The sequence below is a fragment of the Xiphophorus maculatus genome, chromosome 4 (assembly GCF_002775205.1).
Source record: "Xiphophorus maculatus strain JP 163 A chromosome 4, X_maculatus-5.0-male, whole genome shotgun sequence".
In the NCBI taxonomy this organism is placed as follows: domain Eukaryota; kingdom Metazoa; phylum Chordata; class Actinopteri; order Cyprinodontiformes; family Poeciliidae; genus Xiphophorus; species Xiphophorus maculatus.
The window spans coordinates 3,278,692-3,298,649 of record NC_036446.1 but is presented as its reverse complement, the minus strand read 5'-3'; the positions used below and the strand labels follow the sequence as shown (position 1 = coordinate 3,298,649).

Genomic DNA, 19,958 nt, shown 5'->3' with positions numbered 1-19,958 from the left:
ACAAGTTTGGACTTCTTCAGGGTCCCCGGGTGTTAAATTAAGGTTAGAATTACATCTGTACATAATATTAGATGATAATTGTAATCATAATTTAATACTCTGGACCCCGAAGAAGCCCAAACTTGTTCTATCTGGTTTGTTTGTTATAAGAAAAAACAGGCTTTATCAAAAATGAAAGGAACAATGTGATCTACATTGAATACATTAGAAAAATGTATTCAATATAATATAACAAACTTAATAAAAAAAGTGCAATTTAACATGAAAAACTGAGTAGAAAAAGTTAAAACGAAGCACAATCCATGAAACAGAGAAGATAATCAGAAATTATTACTGTTAGTGAGGAAAATCGATTCTTAAATGAATACATTGCTATAAATAGAAACCTATGTGTTGTTGAGCTAATGTGTAATCTACTGGTATAAAAGAGAAGAACGACAGGATGCTCAACATCTACATAGGCTGTAGACCTCAACACAGTTATCCCGGGTTCAATTCCAAGTCTTGGGTAATCTGCTGCATGTCAGTCCCTTCTCTCTCCTCCAAATCTCCTGTTCAATTACTGTTTAATAAAGGCCACTAGAGAATAAAAAACTAAAAATGTACCTGCCACCACATTGTGCTCGTTTCCTCATGTTGGAAAAAAAAAGAAAAAAATTACAACTCTTTCTTGCTCTCTCTCTCGTTCTCTCTCATTCTTAAATAATAAATGTTACATACATATACTGTATATACACACATACATAAATGCACACACACACACATACACCCCAATATGCACACATATACACATCCCTTCCATGGGCTGCCACCTTATAGTGGTGGAGGGGTTTGAGTGTCCCAGTGATCCTCGGAGCTATGCTGTCAGGGGCTTCGTGCCTCTGGTAGGGTCACCCAATGCACAGAGGTCCAAGGTGAGGAACCAGACCAAGTGCAGCCCAAATACCCCTTATGATGAGGACCACCAATGGAAACAGTGTTCCCTCTCCCGGACGCGGGTCAACGGGGCCCCACTCTGGAGCCAGGCCTGGAGGAGGGGCACGTTGGCAAGCGCCTGGTGGCCAGACTTTAACCCATGGAGCCCTGTCAGGCTAAACAATAAATGTTTAGTTTACAAACTACATTTAGCACTAAGCTAAATATTTATTTAAGCTTAAGATTTAGTGACCAAGCTATATATATTATATTGAGCTAAATGATAAGCTTTGAGCAAGCTGAATACTTAGCTCTGAGCTAAGTATTTGGCTAACAAGGCAAATATTTGTCTCTGAACTAAATATTTGGTTCAGACTAGGGTAACGGGTACCAGGATTCTGGACCCGTCAGCAGCAGATGAAGCTGAAAAACAGCATGTAAATGAGCACAAGGGAGACGCACTCTGTGTTACTCCAATTTCTCTCAGCTTATTTATTGAACAAACCAGCTCATTTAACTGTCAATACAGTCCAATTTATAGTTCAGTAACTTACTGTACACATTAGACATATTCCATCATAGACATCAACATTAGCTTTCCTTAAACCAGAAATAATCCCATAACATCATATTTTGTCACAATTCCCTCAGGTAACATGTACCTTCAATTCACTGCACTTTATATGCATATTTAATCAGTGACATATTTCATGGGCATGTATCTTACAGTTGTTGTAAACTGGCAAAACCATCTTAGAATTCAAACTACTTTAATTAAGTGAATGCATTAAATCACAGTTTAACCTTCCGTCACTGTGTTTAACACAAATAAACCCTGGAGCCTGATAACAGTATATCACTCTCACATCATGGATTATATGTATATCTAGGCCTGTCGCGATAAACGGTAAATCAATCAATTGATAAATTAAAACTATCGACGTCATTTTTATTATCGGCTTTATCGTCTCTACCGGCCTTTTTCTCTTTCTGTTAATGACACTGAATGAAAAAAGGCTCAACTCCGGTGCTCTCCACTGATCCTCCCTTCCTCATTTCCTTAGTGTAAAGCCCAGCAGACTACACCATCTTAGAGCTGTCGGCCGATTGGCCCATTTTCAAAACCTGAGACCAAACATTAGCCGACAGAAATCCTAGCTATAACGGTTCGATCGGGTTCGGTCCTGCCATGTGGTGTCCAACAATGGGCACAAAATAATGGCTACAAGTCCAGTTAACTAATTTTAAAACCAGGCATTAATCAATGCTTTACTACAATCTACCTGCAATGCATGTGGCTAGTGTCAGCGTAAAGTCCTGACTGAATGAAAATCATTAGAACCTGTTTACGTCACGTTAACGAAGAACAGCTGAAAAGTTACCGGTTTATCAACTGCGGTAGCAATTTCGCTCCAACTCCTCCCCTTGTCATTTCTATATTCTTTGCACGTTGAATAAACATTAATGTTGTTTCCACGTATCATCTCCAATGTCCGCTGGACTTCGGGTTGCGCCGTATCAGCTGTTTGGGATTCCCCTCCGTAATTTCCCCTCAGAAAGCATGGAGGAGAATCCGCTTTCTGATTGGCTACCTGCCACATTCAACAGGCTGCGTTAAGATCCCAGTCGGGTCGATGTGCCCATCTTCTCTATTTAAATCTAATTATTACTGAAGGGCAACATAATATACAGACTTCATAATCTGCACTCTTTTGGTTGAATGCAGTATTTATTTACACTTTTACTTTATGTTCTTTAGGGTTTTTTTTCAAGTGTGTTTTTTGTTAATGGAGACCATTTTATTTTTGTTTTTGGTTGTTTTGTTTATTTTGTTTATCAGCTCCAGTGTTAAATGTTCTTTTGAAAATAAAGTGTATCTATCTTTGGCAGGAAATCGCATGCATTATTATGTCATTTCCATTAAATCAGTGTAAAAAGGTCTTCAAACAATATTATCGTTTATCGCAATAATTTTTGAGACAATTAATCGTTCAGCAAAATTTGCTATTGTGACAGGCCTATATATATATATATATATATATATATATATATATATATATATATATATATATATATATATATATATATATACCCCTCCCTCCCCTCCTCCCATCCTTGTATTCTTCTCTGTTAATCGTTTTCTAATAGATGACTGCGTGTTTTTTAAAAGCTCAATTGTTTGTGCTTGTGTTTCTTTTTCTTGTTAAGAAAAAGAAACCCAACCCTAACCCCTTACCCTTATCCTAACCCTATCCCTAACCCTATCACACACATCTATATATATATATATATATATATATATATATATATATATATATATATATATATATGTAGATGTGTGTGTGTGTGTGTGCGTGTGTGTGTGTGTGTGTGTGTGTGTGTGTGTGTGTGTGTGTGTGTGTGTGTGCGTGTGTGTGTGTTTAAGTGCTTGGGCTGCTTTTAGAAGCAGATGAGACCCAAATGGAAGTATAAAAACATGCAAAATGTGAGCTGACTTACAGCCAGGCTGAGTGTTTTCCTGCCTCCCAGGTGTGCTGACTCCAGATGTAGAGATGTTTGGGAACAGCTGGATGGAGATGGAGCCCCACCAGGACCGATGCCCCCATGTTCCCTCTGCATTCCTGTCGCCCTGCACTGGTGTTGATACTCAAATCCTTCTGGTGAGACAGGAAAAGAAGGAAGAATAATTCCCACATTCAACCCTGAAACAAAGTAAAGTCTGACATATTTTACAGTTTTGTCTGGAGAAGCTTTTCTGTTTGGTTTGTTTTGGCTGCAGAAAGTGGAGGAAGTGTGTGCGGCGCTGCTGGACCCGCCTTTCCAGAGCTGCCATGACTTTGTGAGTCCGCTGTCCTACATGGCCAGCTGCTCCAACGACCTCTGCATGTAAGTCAACCGATTGCAATTTCTACTGTTGAAAGAGATTTCTATTATTTTTATTTTATCCTCCTGGAAACACAAAACTTTGACTATACCACAGGTGTCCAACATTTTTGTCACAAGGGCCAAAATCATCAAGAAAAATAAGGAAAAACAAAATACAGTGATTTTTTTTTACCAGTTTGACAGTTTTTAAATGCTAATTAAAATTAAACAATAGAGCACTTTTCTGTCAATTCTGAGAAATGAAAACAAGATTTAGGTCATTTTAATTAAAAAGTATTTAGCTAAGGTTGATAAATCCATTAAAAGTATCAAAGGCTGCTAGAATGATGTGTTTCTCACAAAAGAATACAAAAAGCCCAAGTATTGAATTCTTTGTGATGGAGTCAACATTTTCTATTGTAAGATAATATTATTTTTTTAATAGTAAAAATATCTCCATCTGAATCAATAACTTGTGCTCTCATTGCAAAACAAGAAATATTACCAAGTGTTTTTGGTCTAGTTTCCAGTGCAAACATCAAAACTAACTTAAAAGTAAATCTTCAGCAAGATATCAGAAATTATTTTAAGTAATAGGTAAATAATTTCTCAATATTGATAAAACGTTCTACTTTCACTAGCAGATTATTTCACTTATGCCAATTTTCACAAGTTATAAGTAAAATAATCCGTCAGTGGAACCAGTAATTTTTAAATCTATATTCAAGAATTATTAACTTAAATCAAGCTCCCATATCTTGCTGAAAGGTTACTTACTTATAAGTTAGTGTTTTTCTTATTTCAAGTATACAAATATATTTGTACTGAAATGTAGGCCAAAAATACATGGTAGGGGTTTATATTTTTGCAGTTTGGTGTTGGAATAGATAAAATTGGTCAATATGGAGCATCTGGAATGGTTTCACTCCTTTAAAAAATATGTGGATTAAACTTAAAGGTGCATTTTTTCAATTTTACAATGAAATTTTTGAACTTTTTGTTGTTTTCTACAAGGATCCAGGGAATGCCTGTTTGTGTTATATTTACACCCATTTATGTGTTTTTGAAATTGATTCAGCCCCAGTAACCTGCTCCACAGACTCAGTGATTTGTCTTTTTGTTTACGGCAGTTCAGACTTTGGGTTGCTATTTTGGGTCGGATCAGCCCAGTGAACCAGGGTTGTGTAACCACACCTCTTCTGGCTCCGCTCGAACAGTCCTTTTCTGTCTTTTCATTCCGTTGAAGGTCGGGTCCCAGTGGCGATGTGGTATGCCAGGTGTTCAGCGAATACGCTCGAGCCTGCGCCCATGCTGACCACCCATTGCACAACTGGAGGCAGCGCATTCCTCAGTGTGGTACGCTTTCACTCGCATTTAGTCAAGAAACAACAAAACTCTACTAATTATGCTCTGATGTGCAGCTTTGTAGCTGGCAAGATTTGATTTTTTTGTCAAAATTACCAACCATTTAGAGCAGGCAATAAGCAGGATGTGTTAAGCGGCTGCCTAGAGCCCCCCACACCACCAGAGGGCCCCCAAGAGCATCAAACTAGCATGACAAATATATATATATATATATATATATATATATATATATATATATATATATATATATATATATATATATATATGTATATATTTAAAATAAAATTGAATAATACAAACTAGATGCTATTACACGTGGAAAAACTATTTACATATTGTTTTGTTCTTGTTGCACAAATAATTGTTTATTTCTTTCTGTTAATGAAGAAATAAACTTCTGAGGAAAGAAATAAACTGTTGGGGAAATATAAGATATAAAACTTGTTTTCTTGTTAATTGTAATTTATGTGTTATCAGCTGGTGTTACTTTCAAATAGTCAAAATAATATGACACACTTAAATATTACTCTGAATTTCAAAATTCTAATTTTTTTTTTTATTTTGTTGCTCTTGCCCGGTTAAATTCAATAGCCATAACAGCACTGCTATGGTGTAAGATAGTTAGAAAAGATACTAATAAGAGTAGGTACGTTACAGAAAAAAAAGTTTAGGAATGATAGACATCTGGTGTTGACATGTTGGTATGAGGGCCCCAAAATTAAAATCCGCCAAGGGCCCCAAAAGGGCTTGGGCTGGCCCTGGTAATATGGACAAAAGGTTTATCACGATTAATGAACCAACGATAAATGTCAGTTCATTATTATTGAATTGACAACGACAATAAGAGCAATTTACTATTTCTTTTTTGTAGGTAACTTTGGTTGTGGCTGTGACTGCATGACAACAATCATAGCACAACAAATATTACTCTTGAAAATATATGTAATATGCTTCTTTAGGACACCAGTCGTATATACGGAAATCTGATTTGTATCACTAAACTGCTCACAGTGATCTTTCCAGACAGTCTGACTCCTTACCACCACTCAAAGGTAGCTGTTGTTATTCCTATTTGGGTTTAAAATAATTATACATATCAAACTGACTCCTGATCCGGTTGTACGCCTAGATGTGACCACGATTTCCGATCACGTGATCGGATCGGGGCATCCCTAGTTCTTAATGCCCTGCAGGTATTTCTTGAGAAAAACACTCAGAATCAGTCCATTTGTGACTGTTTCAAGTCAAAATGTTTTGAAACTCTTTTTCTGTGACCAGTGAAGCAGTGTCCTCTGGGGCTGCAGTACAGGGAATGCATCAGCTGCTGCCCAGAGACATGCAACCTGGAGCGGACATGCATAGACAGCAAGCTGGCCTGCTTAGATGGATGCTACTGTCCTGAAGGTAAACTGTGGGATGTATTATTCTATAGAGCTTTGGAACCAACAGTCGCTCTGCACCATCTTTAAAGGTCACAGACCAAAACAAACTTTATTCCAGCGTTTTCATTGTGTTACCAACCGCAGTGAAGTTGTTTTCAAGTTGGATATTGAATTTCCGCGCTCCGCGGAGCAAGGGACGTTCAGCTCAAGGTTGATCCGATTTATGAACGCTAATTCCGGCCAGCTGTTCTCGACCGCTCCCTCCTCAAGCGCTCGGAGGTTCACTTGGGGACCGTCAATTTCCAAACCAAACACTCCTGTGAATAAATACCTTGTGACCAACTGATACAAAAACGTGGCTGGAGATAGGCAGCAGCACCCCTGCTGACCCCTAAGGGTCAAAGGTTTACAGACAATGGATGGATGAATATTTATTCTGAAATGTTTAATTACACATTAAATATTTAAAGATTTAATGCTCTTTCATCTGGTTTGATTGTTACATTAAATATTTACTGGAAAATGTCTGATTATATAATTGTTTACTTTAATCACATAAAATGTTTATTTAAAAACATAATCTTTTATTACATGTATGTTTATTACCTGAAATATTTTAAATATCAAATTTTTACTTAAAATGTGATTCATTTCATCACCTGTTTACTTGCAACTTGAAGAGCTTGAATCAAACGTTTCATGAATGTTTATCACATTAAATGATTAAATGACAGAAAACAGACACTTCCAACTGAACACATAATTTAACACCAATGGTTCCTGTTCCTCTTCAGAGTCTGCAGCCTTGCCGAGCTTTTCTCCTGCGGTTTCCTCCTCAGCCTCTCCAACTCGCTCCTCTTCTACAGCCTCCGCTGCTGTCTCTGTAACTTGTTGATCCAACATGGTTTTGCTGTATCGCCTCTTTAATTTACGCGCATGTCGGTCCGATGTCGTGGCGTTTACCTCTCAGTGACCCAGATTCAGTCTGGATTGAACTAATATATTTCATACGTCGGTTTGCCTTTAAGAGGAAATATCAGAACACATCGGTATTAATATTGTAAATTTGATAACACTAGTAAAATAGTTTACTTCACAATAATGGAATAACCTCGATGTCCACTGACAAAACTCAGACTATGCTACATAAAAAAATATAAGCCCAACCTAAACAAGGTTGACCCACTTAAATGAACTTAACATAACAGTTAACTGAATATGATTTTAAAATCATTAAAATCGTAGTAAAACATTATGACACAACACCAACAAAGCGATTTTAGACACTCAGCAGAATGGACATGTCTGGAGCAAACTGGTAGATATCTTGGGATGTTGGAGGACGTGATATCAGGACGTCTCACCGCTGATACCCGGGACATTTGTCTCCTTTTCGTTAGCTCCGATAGTTTAGCTTCCATAGCTTAGCTCCGATAGTTTAGCTCCGATAGCTTAGCTCCGATAGCTTAGCCCCGATAGTTTAGCTCCGATAGCTTAGCCCCGATAGTTTAGCTCCGATAGCTTAGCTCCGATAGTTTAGCTCCGATAGCTTAGCCCCGATAGTTTAGCTCCGATAGCTTAGCTCCGATAGCTTAGCCCCGATAGTTTAGCTCCGATAGCTTAGCTCCGATAGCTTAGCTCCGATAGTTTAGCTCCGATAGCTTAGCTCCGATAGTTTAGCTCCGATAGCTTAGCTCCGATAGTTTAGCTCCGATAGCTTACCCTCCTATAGTTGTTTACAGACAGAAAACAGTAAAACGAAAGTCCGTTTTCCATCTTTTTACCGTTTTGGTCGTGTGATCGGACATTACATCCAATAACGCAGCAAGTTCGAACCATTGCTAATTAATTTCAAGCAACTTAAATTCAAAATATCTGTGAGTCAGTCGTTTTTGTCGGTTATGTTTATGGCCCCTGACAGTGTGACGCATAACAGTTGTGCGTCACACTGTAGCATAGTTCTTTTCCTTGTGTTAGTTAGGTGCATGTAGAAATGTATGCCCAGTTGTTATTTGAGAAGTTAGGGTTTTCAGGATTAATTTTTTTTTTAGTTCTTACTCATTAACTTACCCTACATTTTAATTTGTCACATTTTTTTTGCTTTCATGTATATTGCAATGTGTTTACACTGTTACAACTATATTGTTTTATTCCCCGTTTTCATATGAATATGGCGCTCATATCCCTACGTCTAGAGCAGTAACGTCTCGTTCCAAAGCTCTATACAGGTTTTTCCGATTTATGTTTTTACAGTAACTTATTATATTTTTTAATTCCTGAGTTTTCTGTGTATGTGTCCCCAGGTCTGATTTATGAGGAAGGGAGTTGTGTGGCCCCGGCTGACTGTCCCTGTGAATACCACGGCATGTTTTATCCCTCTGGACAAACTCTGCAGGAAGAATGCAACAACTGGTGAGCATCAAATAACTTCTCCCTGCTGATTTGGTTTAAATATTTTGGTTTTTACTGTTTCAAAGAGTAAATCCATTAACAACATTAGTTTCAATTTAGGGCTGGACGATATGGCTGAAAAACGTATCACGATATAAGGGTGTCATATCAGTCCATACACTGCAAAAACATCAAATCTTACTAAGTATTTTTGGTCTAGTTTCTGGTGCAAATATCTTAGTACACTTGAAATAAGACAAAAGTAACTTAGAAGTAGCTTTTCAGCAAGATGAAGATGCTTGTTTTAAGTCAATAATTACTTAAAACTGATGAAAAAGTTCTAGTTCCACTGGTTATTTCACTTATAACATGGGAAAAATGTCTTGTTATAAGTGAAAACTAATACTTTTTTGTATAAATATTAAGGAATTAATGACTCAAAATAAACTCTTATATCTTGAGGTTACTTATATCAGGGGTTACTTGTAAGTTAGTTTGTCTTATTTCAAGTGTACAAAGATATTTGCACTTACAGCATGACAAAAAAAAATCACAAGGTAAGATTTTGTGTTTTTGCAGAGTATTGAATGTTATTGATTAGTGTTTTGTTTTAAATATCCAAAACGTTCCTGTTTTATCCACAGTTTTAATTCCAGACCTTAAACTGCTACTGCTACTACTCAGCAGGTTGTTGCTAGGTAACCAGAAGTTACTCTCCAAGTTGTTGCTAGGTTACCAAAGAGTGAGTGAGTTCAACCTAGCTTAGCTGGCTTTGAGGTTGAGCAGCTAAAGTCAGAAAACAGGTGATCCAAGTAAAAACAAATTGCTTATTTGTTATAAGTTATCAAATTAAGTTTATCCAAGTAGATAGATTAAATTTGTTAAGTTAAAAAAGTAAATGAATTCAGTTTTGCAAACTTAATTTGATTATATTTAACAAATTTTTTAGATAGATAGATAGATAGATAGATAGATAGATAGATAGATAGATAGATAGATAGATAGATAGATAGATAGATAGATAGATAGATAGATAGATAGATAGCATTTATTGTCATTGAACAGAATTCAACGAAATTTCCATTGCAGCTCCCGTGCAAAAGGTCAAATATATACAGTATAAATAAGCAAACACACAATAATAATAATAACAATATATACAACTAAATTAACTAAAGGCACTCAACCACACCAAAGAAGTAGCAGCAGGTCCAATTATGGCAAAGTACAGATAATGTGACAGTGCAAAGTGCAGAACAATATGGCCGTGTGGGGGTGGGGGATATGTATGTGTGACTGCGAGGTTATGATATGTGTGGGAGGGGGGGACGGCAGGGAGTAATGGCTCTGATGGCTGTGGGGAAGAAACTGTTTCTCAGTCTATTTGTTGTAGTCCGTATATTCCTGTACCGTTTGCCTGATGGCAGCGGCACAAACAGTCTGTGGCCTGGGTGGCTGGGATCCATGGCTATGGATCCAGCTCTCTTCTTGACCCGGTCTGTGTAAATGGAGTCCAGGTCTGGGAGGGGGCATCCCACAATGCCTTGTGCTGTTCTCACCACCCGTGTCAGTTGTTTCCTCTTTAACTCAATGTTTAAGTTGGACATTCTTGTCCATGGGTTTAATTTTTTTATTCCTGCAAACAGAATCTGCTCTTTTCCTATCAGCTGCATTCGGTCCCAGCAGATAAATCATTCTTTATCTGCTGGATCTGACCGCCTGTGTGTCCAGTTTCTGTCAGTAATCCTGCCATTAGCTCAGCCTTTCATGTAGCCACCTGTGGATTTCTCTGCTCTCTGTTGCAGCACATGTGTGGGTGGAGTGTGGAACTGCACCGACCACACTTGCCCAGGTTTGTGCTTTTCCTCCAACTGCATGCAATAGTGATTTAAAAAAAAATAATAAACGTCATACAAGAAGAACTGATTTTTATAGTTTGTAAATGCTGTACAGTAAGGCTGCAGCTAACAATTGTTTTAGTGTCGAATATTCTTTCGATTATTCTGACGATTAATTGATTAAATTCAATTCATATTCAAAACTACACAAAAAACAAAATTATACCAAGTGTTTTTGATCTAGTTTCTAATGCAAATATCTTATTACACTTGAAATAAGACAAAACAAACTTAAAAGGAACTTCTCAGCAAGATATAGGAGCGCGTTTTAAGAAAATAATTCCTTAGTATTGATAAAAAAAGTACTGGTTCCACTGCCAGATTATGCAACTTATAACTATTCCCTTTTTATCATTGTAAGGGAATTATTTTCTTAAAATAAACTCACATTGCTGAAAAATTACTTGTAAGTTAGTTTGGTCTTATTTCAAGTGTACTAAGATCTTTTTAATTCTACTTTACAATAAGGTTATTCTTATAAATGCTAATAAATATGTTATTAATTAATCTCTACATTTCACTGTGAAGGGTGAGAAGGACACAAAATCTGACAGGTTCTTGCCAAATAGTGAATCAAATCTGTTCACCTGTATATTTTATTTAGAGTTGTTGCACTAAACATTTCTACCTTGTAAGCACAATAAGTATTTTAGCATACAGCCTCTTTCTCAACCTTACTTAATGGATAATAAACAGTTATTAATGATTTATAAAGTGCTCATAAATGAATTCTATAAACTTTTTATTAGTCATCAGGGGAGTCTTACTGTCAATTTGCACTAGAAACTAGACAAAAATAATTAGCAAGACGTTGTGTTTTTGCATTTTTGTGTGCAGAAGGAAAGTTTAAAAATGCGTTGCTTTTTTCAGGGGAATGCTCGGTTACAGGCGATATGTACTTCCAGTCATTTGACGGGAGGATCTTCACCTTCCCTGCGACATGTCACTACGTCCTCGCCAAAAGTCGCAACTCAGGGAAATTCGCCGTCACCATCCAGAACGCCCCCTGCGGAGCCGTGAGTCACTCCCAACCTGATATTTCTTTTACTGCAGCTCCTGTTGGCTCAGGTTGCAATTTGTCCATCATGTAGATCATATCAGAATTTAAGTGCTCAATAATCCCTGCTGAGTCGAGGGTTTTGACTGCGACTGCAGGAGTAGATAATGAACAAGAAAAGTGACAAAAGACTGAGGGCTTCTTCTCCTCTCAGCTGGGCTTCCCAGCAGAGCGAGAGAGGGAGAGGTGAGATATAAGATGTCCCACTCATCAGAGCAGAGACCTCTAACAGCCAACAGGATTAGCTTATCTGGCCCGACTGACAGAGCAGTGGGAGCGGGAGGGGCGGCGGCTCTGGACAGAGAGAAGGTTATGCAGGAGAAGCAGGAGGTGAATGATGGGAAGGGAAGGTAAAAGTGGGGAGGGTAGAGGTGGGCGCTAAAACCTCTCGGTTGTGGAGCCACTTATGAAAGAAACGATTCATCTGAAAACATCAGAAGCGAAAGTGAAGCAGCTTTTATCATTCATATCAGCAGATTTTACATTAAAGGTGACCTGTTATGCTTCCTTAAACATGTTAGGAGAGGTTTATTTGCTCTACAGAACATTTTTATTTCAAATTTTTCACATAATCATTCTTAAATAATGAGATTTTAGTCTGCTCAGTTCTGTCCATGTTGAAAATGAGTAGTTTTAGGAGTGCTTGTCACTTTAAATCCAAATTTAAATGAAAATGGCTGTAAACACATTCACAATTATGCAACCGTACATCTTTGAGAAGCACTAGTAGAGCCTCCTGCGCAACCAACAAGAATGCAGCAAGTGGTTTCTGAGTAGTAGGTCAACACCAAAACTCTGGTCTTTTCCAGCAGCCATTGTACAGCGCAAACAGCAGTAAAACCGGTTGACCAAAAATGCTGGGTTTGTAGGTGACTAAGGTTATTTATAAATTAGCTTTGTCTGTTTTCAAGTGTACTAAGATACTTACTCTAGAAAATAGACCAAAAATACTTGGTAAAATGTGTGTTTTTACAGTGTACTTTTGACACTGTACTTAGAACTGTAGAGGGTGAATTACACTGCAAAAAACCCAAAATCTTACAAAGTAACTTTGGTCCAGTTTCTAGTGCAAATATCTTAGTACATTTGAAATAAGACAAAACTAACTTACAGTAACTTTAAAGCAAGAAATAAGAGCTTATTGAAACAGTGAATAAATCTTGAATATTGATGAAAAAGTTCTAGTTCCACTGGCAGATTATTTCTCTAATAACATGTACAAATGTTGTGAGTAAGTGAAATAATTTGCCAGTAGACCTAATAGTTTCTTATCAATATTAAGGAAATATTGACTTAAAAGAAGCTCTTATATTTTGCTGAAAAGTGCCTTGTAAGATAGTTTTGTCTTATTTCAAGTGCACTGAGATAGTTGGACTAGAAACGAGACCTAAAATTATTGCAGACGCCGCAGTTCGCATGGACCCGATTCCAACAGCCGCAACCTGGATTTCTGTTTTATTCCAGAAGAAAAGTGTATTTATTGTTGCTAAATGTGTCAGTTTTCTCTTAAAGATCCATATTCACATTATCTCATTTTGTGGGACAGAGTTTTTCATCCTGACTACTTTTGTATTTTTGCTCTCTTTGTGTCTCCTGAATCTTCTTCTGTTTGGGAAAACGACCATCTTGTCTCGATTGCAGAATCTAGACGGGTCCTGCATCCAATCAGTTAACCTGATCATTGACGAGGATCCGAGGACCGAGATCACACTGAGTCACGTCGGCGAGGTCTTCATGGCCGGCCAGTACCGCGTCTCGCTGCCCTATTCTGACGGTACTGTCCCTCGTCTTTCATCGCAGGCCGCCATTGTCTCGCCCAGGACTCTTTCAGCACTCATGCTGGAGGCAGATTGAATGACAGCTGTGCTATTGAGGAAATATTTTCCCAATGCAGAGCTGTTCAGTTCCTGCATTGTGTGCAGAAAATGTCCTCTGAGTGTTGCTCTCATTACACGCCGGCATCTTGGTGGTCAAATCAATGCTCTTTTGTGTGTTTTATGTGAAACTGTGATACTTGATACATAAATGAAAACATCAACATTTATACTTTACGTTCTGTCGCAGGAGCTGGTTGATAACATCATCTGCCTATGTAACCAAAAATCATAACTCCATTAGATTAATAAAAATTAATGTCCTTAATTTAAGCAAATATGTACAAGAATAAATGACGTATTGAAATTACAAAATGAATTGAGTTCAATACAGTTAAAGGAAACTCAGATTATCATTTTACTCGGGTTGGAAAGATTTTTTCATGTAGGGAAGCTTAGAGAGTTACACTGCAAAAACACAAAATCTTATGTTTGGTCTAGTTTCTGGTGCAACTATTTTAGTAAACAGAACTAACTTAAATGTAGCTTTTCAACAAGATATTTTAAGTCAATAATTTCTTAATATTGATGAAAGAGAACTACTGTAGTTCCACAGGAAGATTATATTACTTATAGCAAGAGAAAAATGTCTTATTTACTTACAACAAGTTGCTATATTTTTCTGAAAATGTACTTGTAAGTTAGTTTTGTCTTATTTCAAGTGTGCTAAGATTTTTGCACTTGAGACTACACCAAAAATATTTGGTAGGATTTTGTTTTTGCAGTGTAGCTTCTGATTTTAGTTTCCCATAAGTCAGCAACAGTGGCATGATTATCAACCGCTCCAAAAACAGGAAGTGGACTACATCGCAGGGCATTCTGGGTAAATACAACAAAAACGAACGTGCTAGTCTAGAGCTGGTGGGAGAAATGGTTCGTGGTTTTTAGCCAAAAACAAAAGAGAAATCCAAAATTTTTTGGTTTACGTTTCATCATGAAGGAAGTTGCGTTCAGTGTCTCCTTCAGAAGTTTTTGTGTCCAGCGCCACCACAGGTGAGGAGGGGAGCAGGTTTTTAAATTACATTGAATTGTTTGACGATGTGAAAGAGAACCGCAGCTGAAAATGTAATAAATGTTTCAGTTTTGTTCTGTAACTGAACCGAGTCTTCTGGACTGTCAGCTGTGGAAACAGCCTTGATCTCCTCGTTCTCCTTCTCCCACAGATGTCTTCCACATCCAGGAGCTGTCGTCCATGTTCCTCCAGGTGAGGACGGCGTTCGGCCTGCATCTGCAGTACAGCTGGACGGAGTTTCGTCTCTACCTGCAGGCCGACGAGGCGTGGAAAGACGACACGGTGGGGCTGTGTGGCACCTTCAACGGCAACACTCAAGACGACTTCCTGTAAGTGTACGACGGCTGCCCTTTGACCCCTCCGCGCCCTCCACCGACCCTTCCCTCCTCCCCTTTCGACGATTAAGAGCGATGGAGCGCGCACTCCTGTTTCAGGTGACAGGAGGGAGGTGAAGTGCTCTTCCCCTCTGTAATGCACACGAGTCGGCATCAAAAGACGCGCTCTCTGATCAGCTCTTTTAGGCTGACCAGATGAGCGCCCCACTGGACACGCAGCTCCAACAAGGAATTTACTGTTAGTGGAAAAGGGGCTCCACTGTGTCGACCATAATGTGCCGGATGCTGTCTGACAGCTGAAAGTGGATATACATCACCGCCGGTGGCTGAAGTGGCAGCTATAGGGAAACTGAGGCTACAGCCATCCCTTTACATTAGATAGCTGTTTGTGCATAATGTTCACAGAAAGATGCCACCTGCCTCTGCTAATCTCATTTTAAACAGAGAAATGCAATGAATTATGGGAAAACGGGACTGGACGGGTTGCTGGTATCACTGTCGTACGGCTGACATCAGAAATGGGTCAGAACTTTAACACAGACGTCAAATTTTATTCAAATGAAAGTTTATAAAACTGCAAAGTAGGTTTGATCAGTAACAATATATATTGAGATAGACTCGTGATCAATATCTATAGATAATACATATGATAGAATATTTAATATATAGAATTGGAACTCCGATCTAGAACCGCTTGGCATTCTGGGACATGTAGGCATGAAAGGCTTTAATACTTTACTAATATTTTAATATTACTGTAATATTACTTTATTTATTACACAAATTTATTATTCTGGGACCTGACTCCAAATTTTGTACCACAAACAATCAAAGGTGGAATGACAATAAAAAATCCTTGAATCCTTTAGCTAAGCTAGTTTGGTGGCATCAACTAACTCACTCTGTGGTTACCTAGCAACAACTTGCTAAGGGACTGGCGCAGCAGCAGTTTAATGTTTCACCACTGATTCATAATTGCTTAAAAATGTAAACAATGGGATGGAATGAAAACTGTGGATAAAACAGGAAACAGTTTCACAGTATTTCAGATATCTGAAACAAAAAACTAATCAATAATTATCAGAATCGACTGATTAGAAATACCTATGTTGTGGTACATTTTTTATATCATCCAGCCCTGGCACTAAGTATAGGGGAAGGTAAGTGCTAAACATTTTCAAAGTCAGCAAAAATGCTAATGCGCTAAATAGGAACTGCAAAAACACAAAATCTTACCAAGTATTTTTTGTCTAGTTTCTAGTGCAAATATCTTACTTAAAAAATTTAAATAACTTATAAGTAACTTTACAAAAAGAGACAGGAGGTTTTATAAAATCAATAATTCCTTGGTACTCTTTCCACTGATAGATTTTTATACTTGTAACATGGAAAAAAAGTCAGAAGTGAAAAAATCTCCCAGTGGAATTGGTATGTTTTTTTAAAATCAATATTAAGGAAGAATGACTTCTCCAACTTGTGTAAGTCTGCTGTGAAGAACCCAGATTATTGTTTTAATGTCTGATGATGCTCCATGATGAGGCTGCGACCTGGTTTTCCTGCAGATCTCCATCAGGAATGATCGAGAGCACCCCTCTCCTGTTTGGAAATGCCTGGAAGGTGTCGTCGGCCTGTTCCCTCAGCCTGAGCACGCCTCCGCTCGACCCCTGTGACACCCACCAACAGGCCGGTTCGTTTCTCTAACTCGCGTTTCTGTCTACTGAAAAGGTTAATCATGCTAAATATCTGATTCTGTTTCAGCTTTGACCCATTTTCAGGGGTTAAATATAAACTACATGAAATTTGTGAAATGCGACGTTTCATTTACCTTACATTTCCCTGCAGTGGTTTAGCTGATTTTATTAAAACGTCTTTGTGATGGAATTTTATATGCAATATAATTTCACACAAGTTGTTCTGGGACTTCCAACAAACTAAAATGCAGGAACTTATCTGAGACTCTGGGATGAAATAAAATGCAGTTAGTTTGTGTTTATATCTATTTTGAGATTGTGCGCCCCTGAAATGCCGCCCTGGGTAACTGCCTGGATGGCTCACATCTTAAACCAGCACTAATCAGAGAGATTTATTTTTAGAAAAGTTAATGATGATGTGATGTGTAAAAGGATAAACATTGGTGATTTGAATCTGTTGTCATGGAAATTAAACGCTGAGTGAAGTTTAGTTATGCTAGCTGTGATTAGCGCAGCTAGCGTTGCTGAAATTGTGTTTTTGCATTGAACCTAAAGATCCCTATCCAGGATATTTTATCACAGACTGTGGTTTAAACTCAAAAGCAATTTCACTGGACTATATAAATCCTTCCTGTTGTCCTATGAAAAGTTTGCTCTCTATTTTTGCCTGAATCAATCAATCAGTTTTTCTTTTCATTAGCGTCTGTTGGTTCTTTCTTCAAAGTACACGCAGCTGTTTACATGATTGTTTCAAAATCTTGCTACTGAAAATAAAAGATTAAGTATTTCTATTAAGTATTTAGTATTATCTGCAAAACTTATACAACTGTATCACTTAACGAAGTGCTCAACATTCCTCATTTTACCTTTTGTTGTTTTTCATAAAATTACCACTTTGTTCTCATATTATTTTGATTTTATTCCCATAATAAAAATGTAGAAATCTTAGTTTGGCCCTAATTTTCCATCATAAAGATAGCCTGAAATCAAGGTCCAGATAAATAGCTGTCAAACAAGATGGCCGCCCTGGGCGTGCTGACATCACTCTGCGCTATGGAAAACCAAGGAGAGGATTGGTGGAAAAAAATCCATATTTTTCAAAACTTAAATCTTTGAAAACTTTATATACTCAGTAATAATTCAGCAATGCCTCCAGATCTGAACCTTAAAACTCGTTACTGGGAAAGTTGCATAACGGGAAATGAAGTGATGTGAGAACCATGATGAAAACCTCGTTCCTGTGTTTCCCCCCGGCGCTCAGTGACCTACGCCTCGGAGACGTGTGACATCCTGAACCAGGATCTGTTCGCCGCCTGTCACGAGTACCTCAGCCCAACGCCGTTCCACCTGCAGTGCCGCGCAGACACCTGCAGGTGTGGCACGCCCTGCCTCTGCTCCGCCCTGGCCCACTATGCTCGGCACTGCCGCAGGTTCTCCATCATCGTCGACTTCCGAGCGCACGTATCGGACTGTGGTGAGGATTCAGGGAAAAGATCTTTAATTTCTGCTTTTCTTACTTTCATAATAAAATTATAACTTTATTATGAAACTTCATCCTCTCCCAGCTGTCACCTGTCCTGCCACCATGCAGTATGGCACCTGTGTGTCGGCCTGCCAGCGGCGCTGCTCCTCCCTGTCCGTCCCGCAACACTGTGGGGGCCACTGCGAGGAGGGCTGCGTCTGCCCCCAGGGCTCCTTCTACAACCACCGAACACACACCTGTGTGCACAGGTAAGACCATCACCTGTGGTCTTACCTGACCACATTCTGTGCTGTTTTCTCAGAATTCAATAATTATTCACTTAAAACAAGCTCCTATATCTTGCTGAAAAATTATTTGTAAATTAGTTTTATGTAATATATGTGTGCCAGAAACTCAACCTAAAATACTTGGTAATATTTTATATTTTTGCAGTGAAAACACTTTCACAGCGTTTTCACACAGTAGCCTTTGTACAGTGCATATGGTGGTAAAACCAGCTGACCAAACCTTCTGCTGGAGTTTGGCTTGGGTTGCTAGGTAACGGGCAGGGCTTAGCTGGGGTTGCTAGGTAACGGCAGAGTGCCTGTGGAATGTGACTCAACAATTGCTAGGTTTTTGAAATGGCTCCAAAAAGCGTTAACTTGTTGCCAAAAAACAGCTGGGTGTTTTTTAAGCCCGTGGGCTGTTTTTACACTGTAAAAACACCAAGTAAACCAAGTAATTTTGGTCTAGTTTCTAGTGCAAATATCCTATTACACTTAGAATAAGCAAAACTAACCTACAAGTTATTTTAAAATAAGATTTAGGAGTTTGTTTCAAGTTAATTAATTTCTTAATATTGACAATTCCTTAACATTTTCCTGATGTTATAAGGAAAATAATTTGCTAGTGGAACTAGTACTTTTTCCTCAATGTTACAGAATTATTGACTCAAAACAAACTCCTGTTTTTTGCTGAAATGTTACTTGTAAGTTAGTTTTGTTTTATTTCAAGTATACTATGACATTTCTAAATAAAATTTATTTATTTCTCACTTTTATATCTAAATAAAAGTGAGAATAATGTAAAATTCAGTGTTTCTTTACATATTCCATCTGCATTAGAAACTAGACATAAAAAATACTTAGTAAGATTTTTGCAGTGTATTTCTTCTTCGGTTTTAGTTTTTCCTTCAGTTCCTACAGTCATTACAGTTACTTTATTTGGTGCGAGTTAGTTTTTTGTTGTTGTTTAACTTGGTTTATATGCCTCTCTGATCTGTTTTGCTGTAAAATTGTTTGGGTGTCGGCTGAGGAGTTTGAACCTCCACCTTCGTGTTGGCTGCTGGAGCAGCTCCAGTGTTTTCCATGCAGACGGCTGCTAAGCTGGAAGCTCTCCACCAAACAAACCCTCTCAGAGTGATATTTGTATCTGCTCTGGATCTGGGGTCAGCCCTTAAGTGGAAAGCCTTGTCGAGCTCGAGGACCCCCATAATTGCGCTCTGCCTTTCAGCGTGCTCCGCCCTGGAAGACTCGCAGCCTAATTCCTCTTAAATGTCCCGAGTTTTTACATCCCACTGCAGTGCAGTGCCTTACTTAGCATGTGATAGAGTTACACCTAGGAATCCACCCTGAAACCCCCTTTTCATTCCCGCTCGGGCCGGGACGACACAGATATCTGATAACCAGTGAGAAAGAGTTTGTAGTACAGA

At 38.3% G+C, this 19,958-nt stretch overlaps 1 protein-coding gene across 1 annotated transcript in view; it reads left to right on the top strand.

The window, feature by feature from the left end:
* The window catches only part of LOC102231542 (otogelin), a 72,996-nt gene that overhangs the window by 11,645 nt on the left and 41,393 nt on the right, over positions 1 to 19,958 (top strand). Inside the window, exons 6-17 of the mRNA XM_023332320.1 lie at positions 3,445 to 3,575; positions 3,695 to 3,801; positions 5,027 to 5,136; positions 6,424 to 6,549; positions 8,831 to 8,939; positions 10,724 to 10,770; positions 11,687 to 11,832; positions 13,515 to 13,647; positions 14,911 to 15,088; positions 16,657 to 16,781; positions 18,047 to 18,259; positions 18,351 to 18,516. Of these exons, the coding sequence (XP_023188088.1) occupies positions 3,445 to 3,575; positions 3,695 to 3,801; positions 5,027 to 5,136; positions 6,424 to 6,549; positions 8,831 to 8,939; positions 10,724 to 10,770; positions 11,687 to 11,832; positions 13,515 to 13,647; positions 14,911 to 15,088; positions 16,657 to 16,781; positions 18,047 to 18,259; positions 18,351 to 18,516 (1,591 nt within the window). The remainder of the gene's footprint in view (positions 1 to 3,444; positions 3,576 to 3,694; positions 3,802 to 5,026; positions 5,137 to 6,423; positions 6,550 to 8,830; positions 8,940 to 10,723; positions 10,771 to 11,686; positions 11,833 to 13,514; positions 13,648 to 14,910; positions 15,089 to 16,656; positions 16,782 to 18,046; positions 18,260 to 18,350; positions 18,517 to 19,958) is intronic.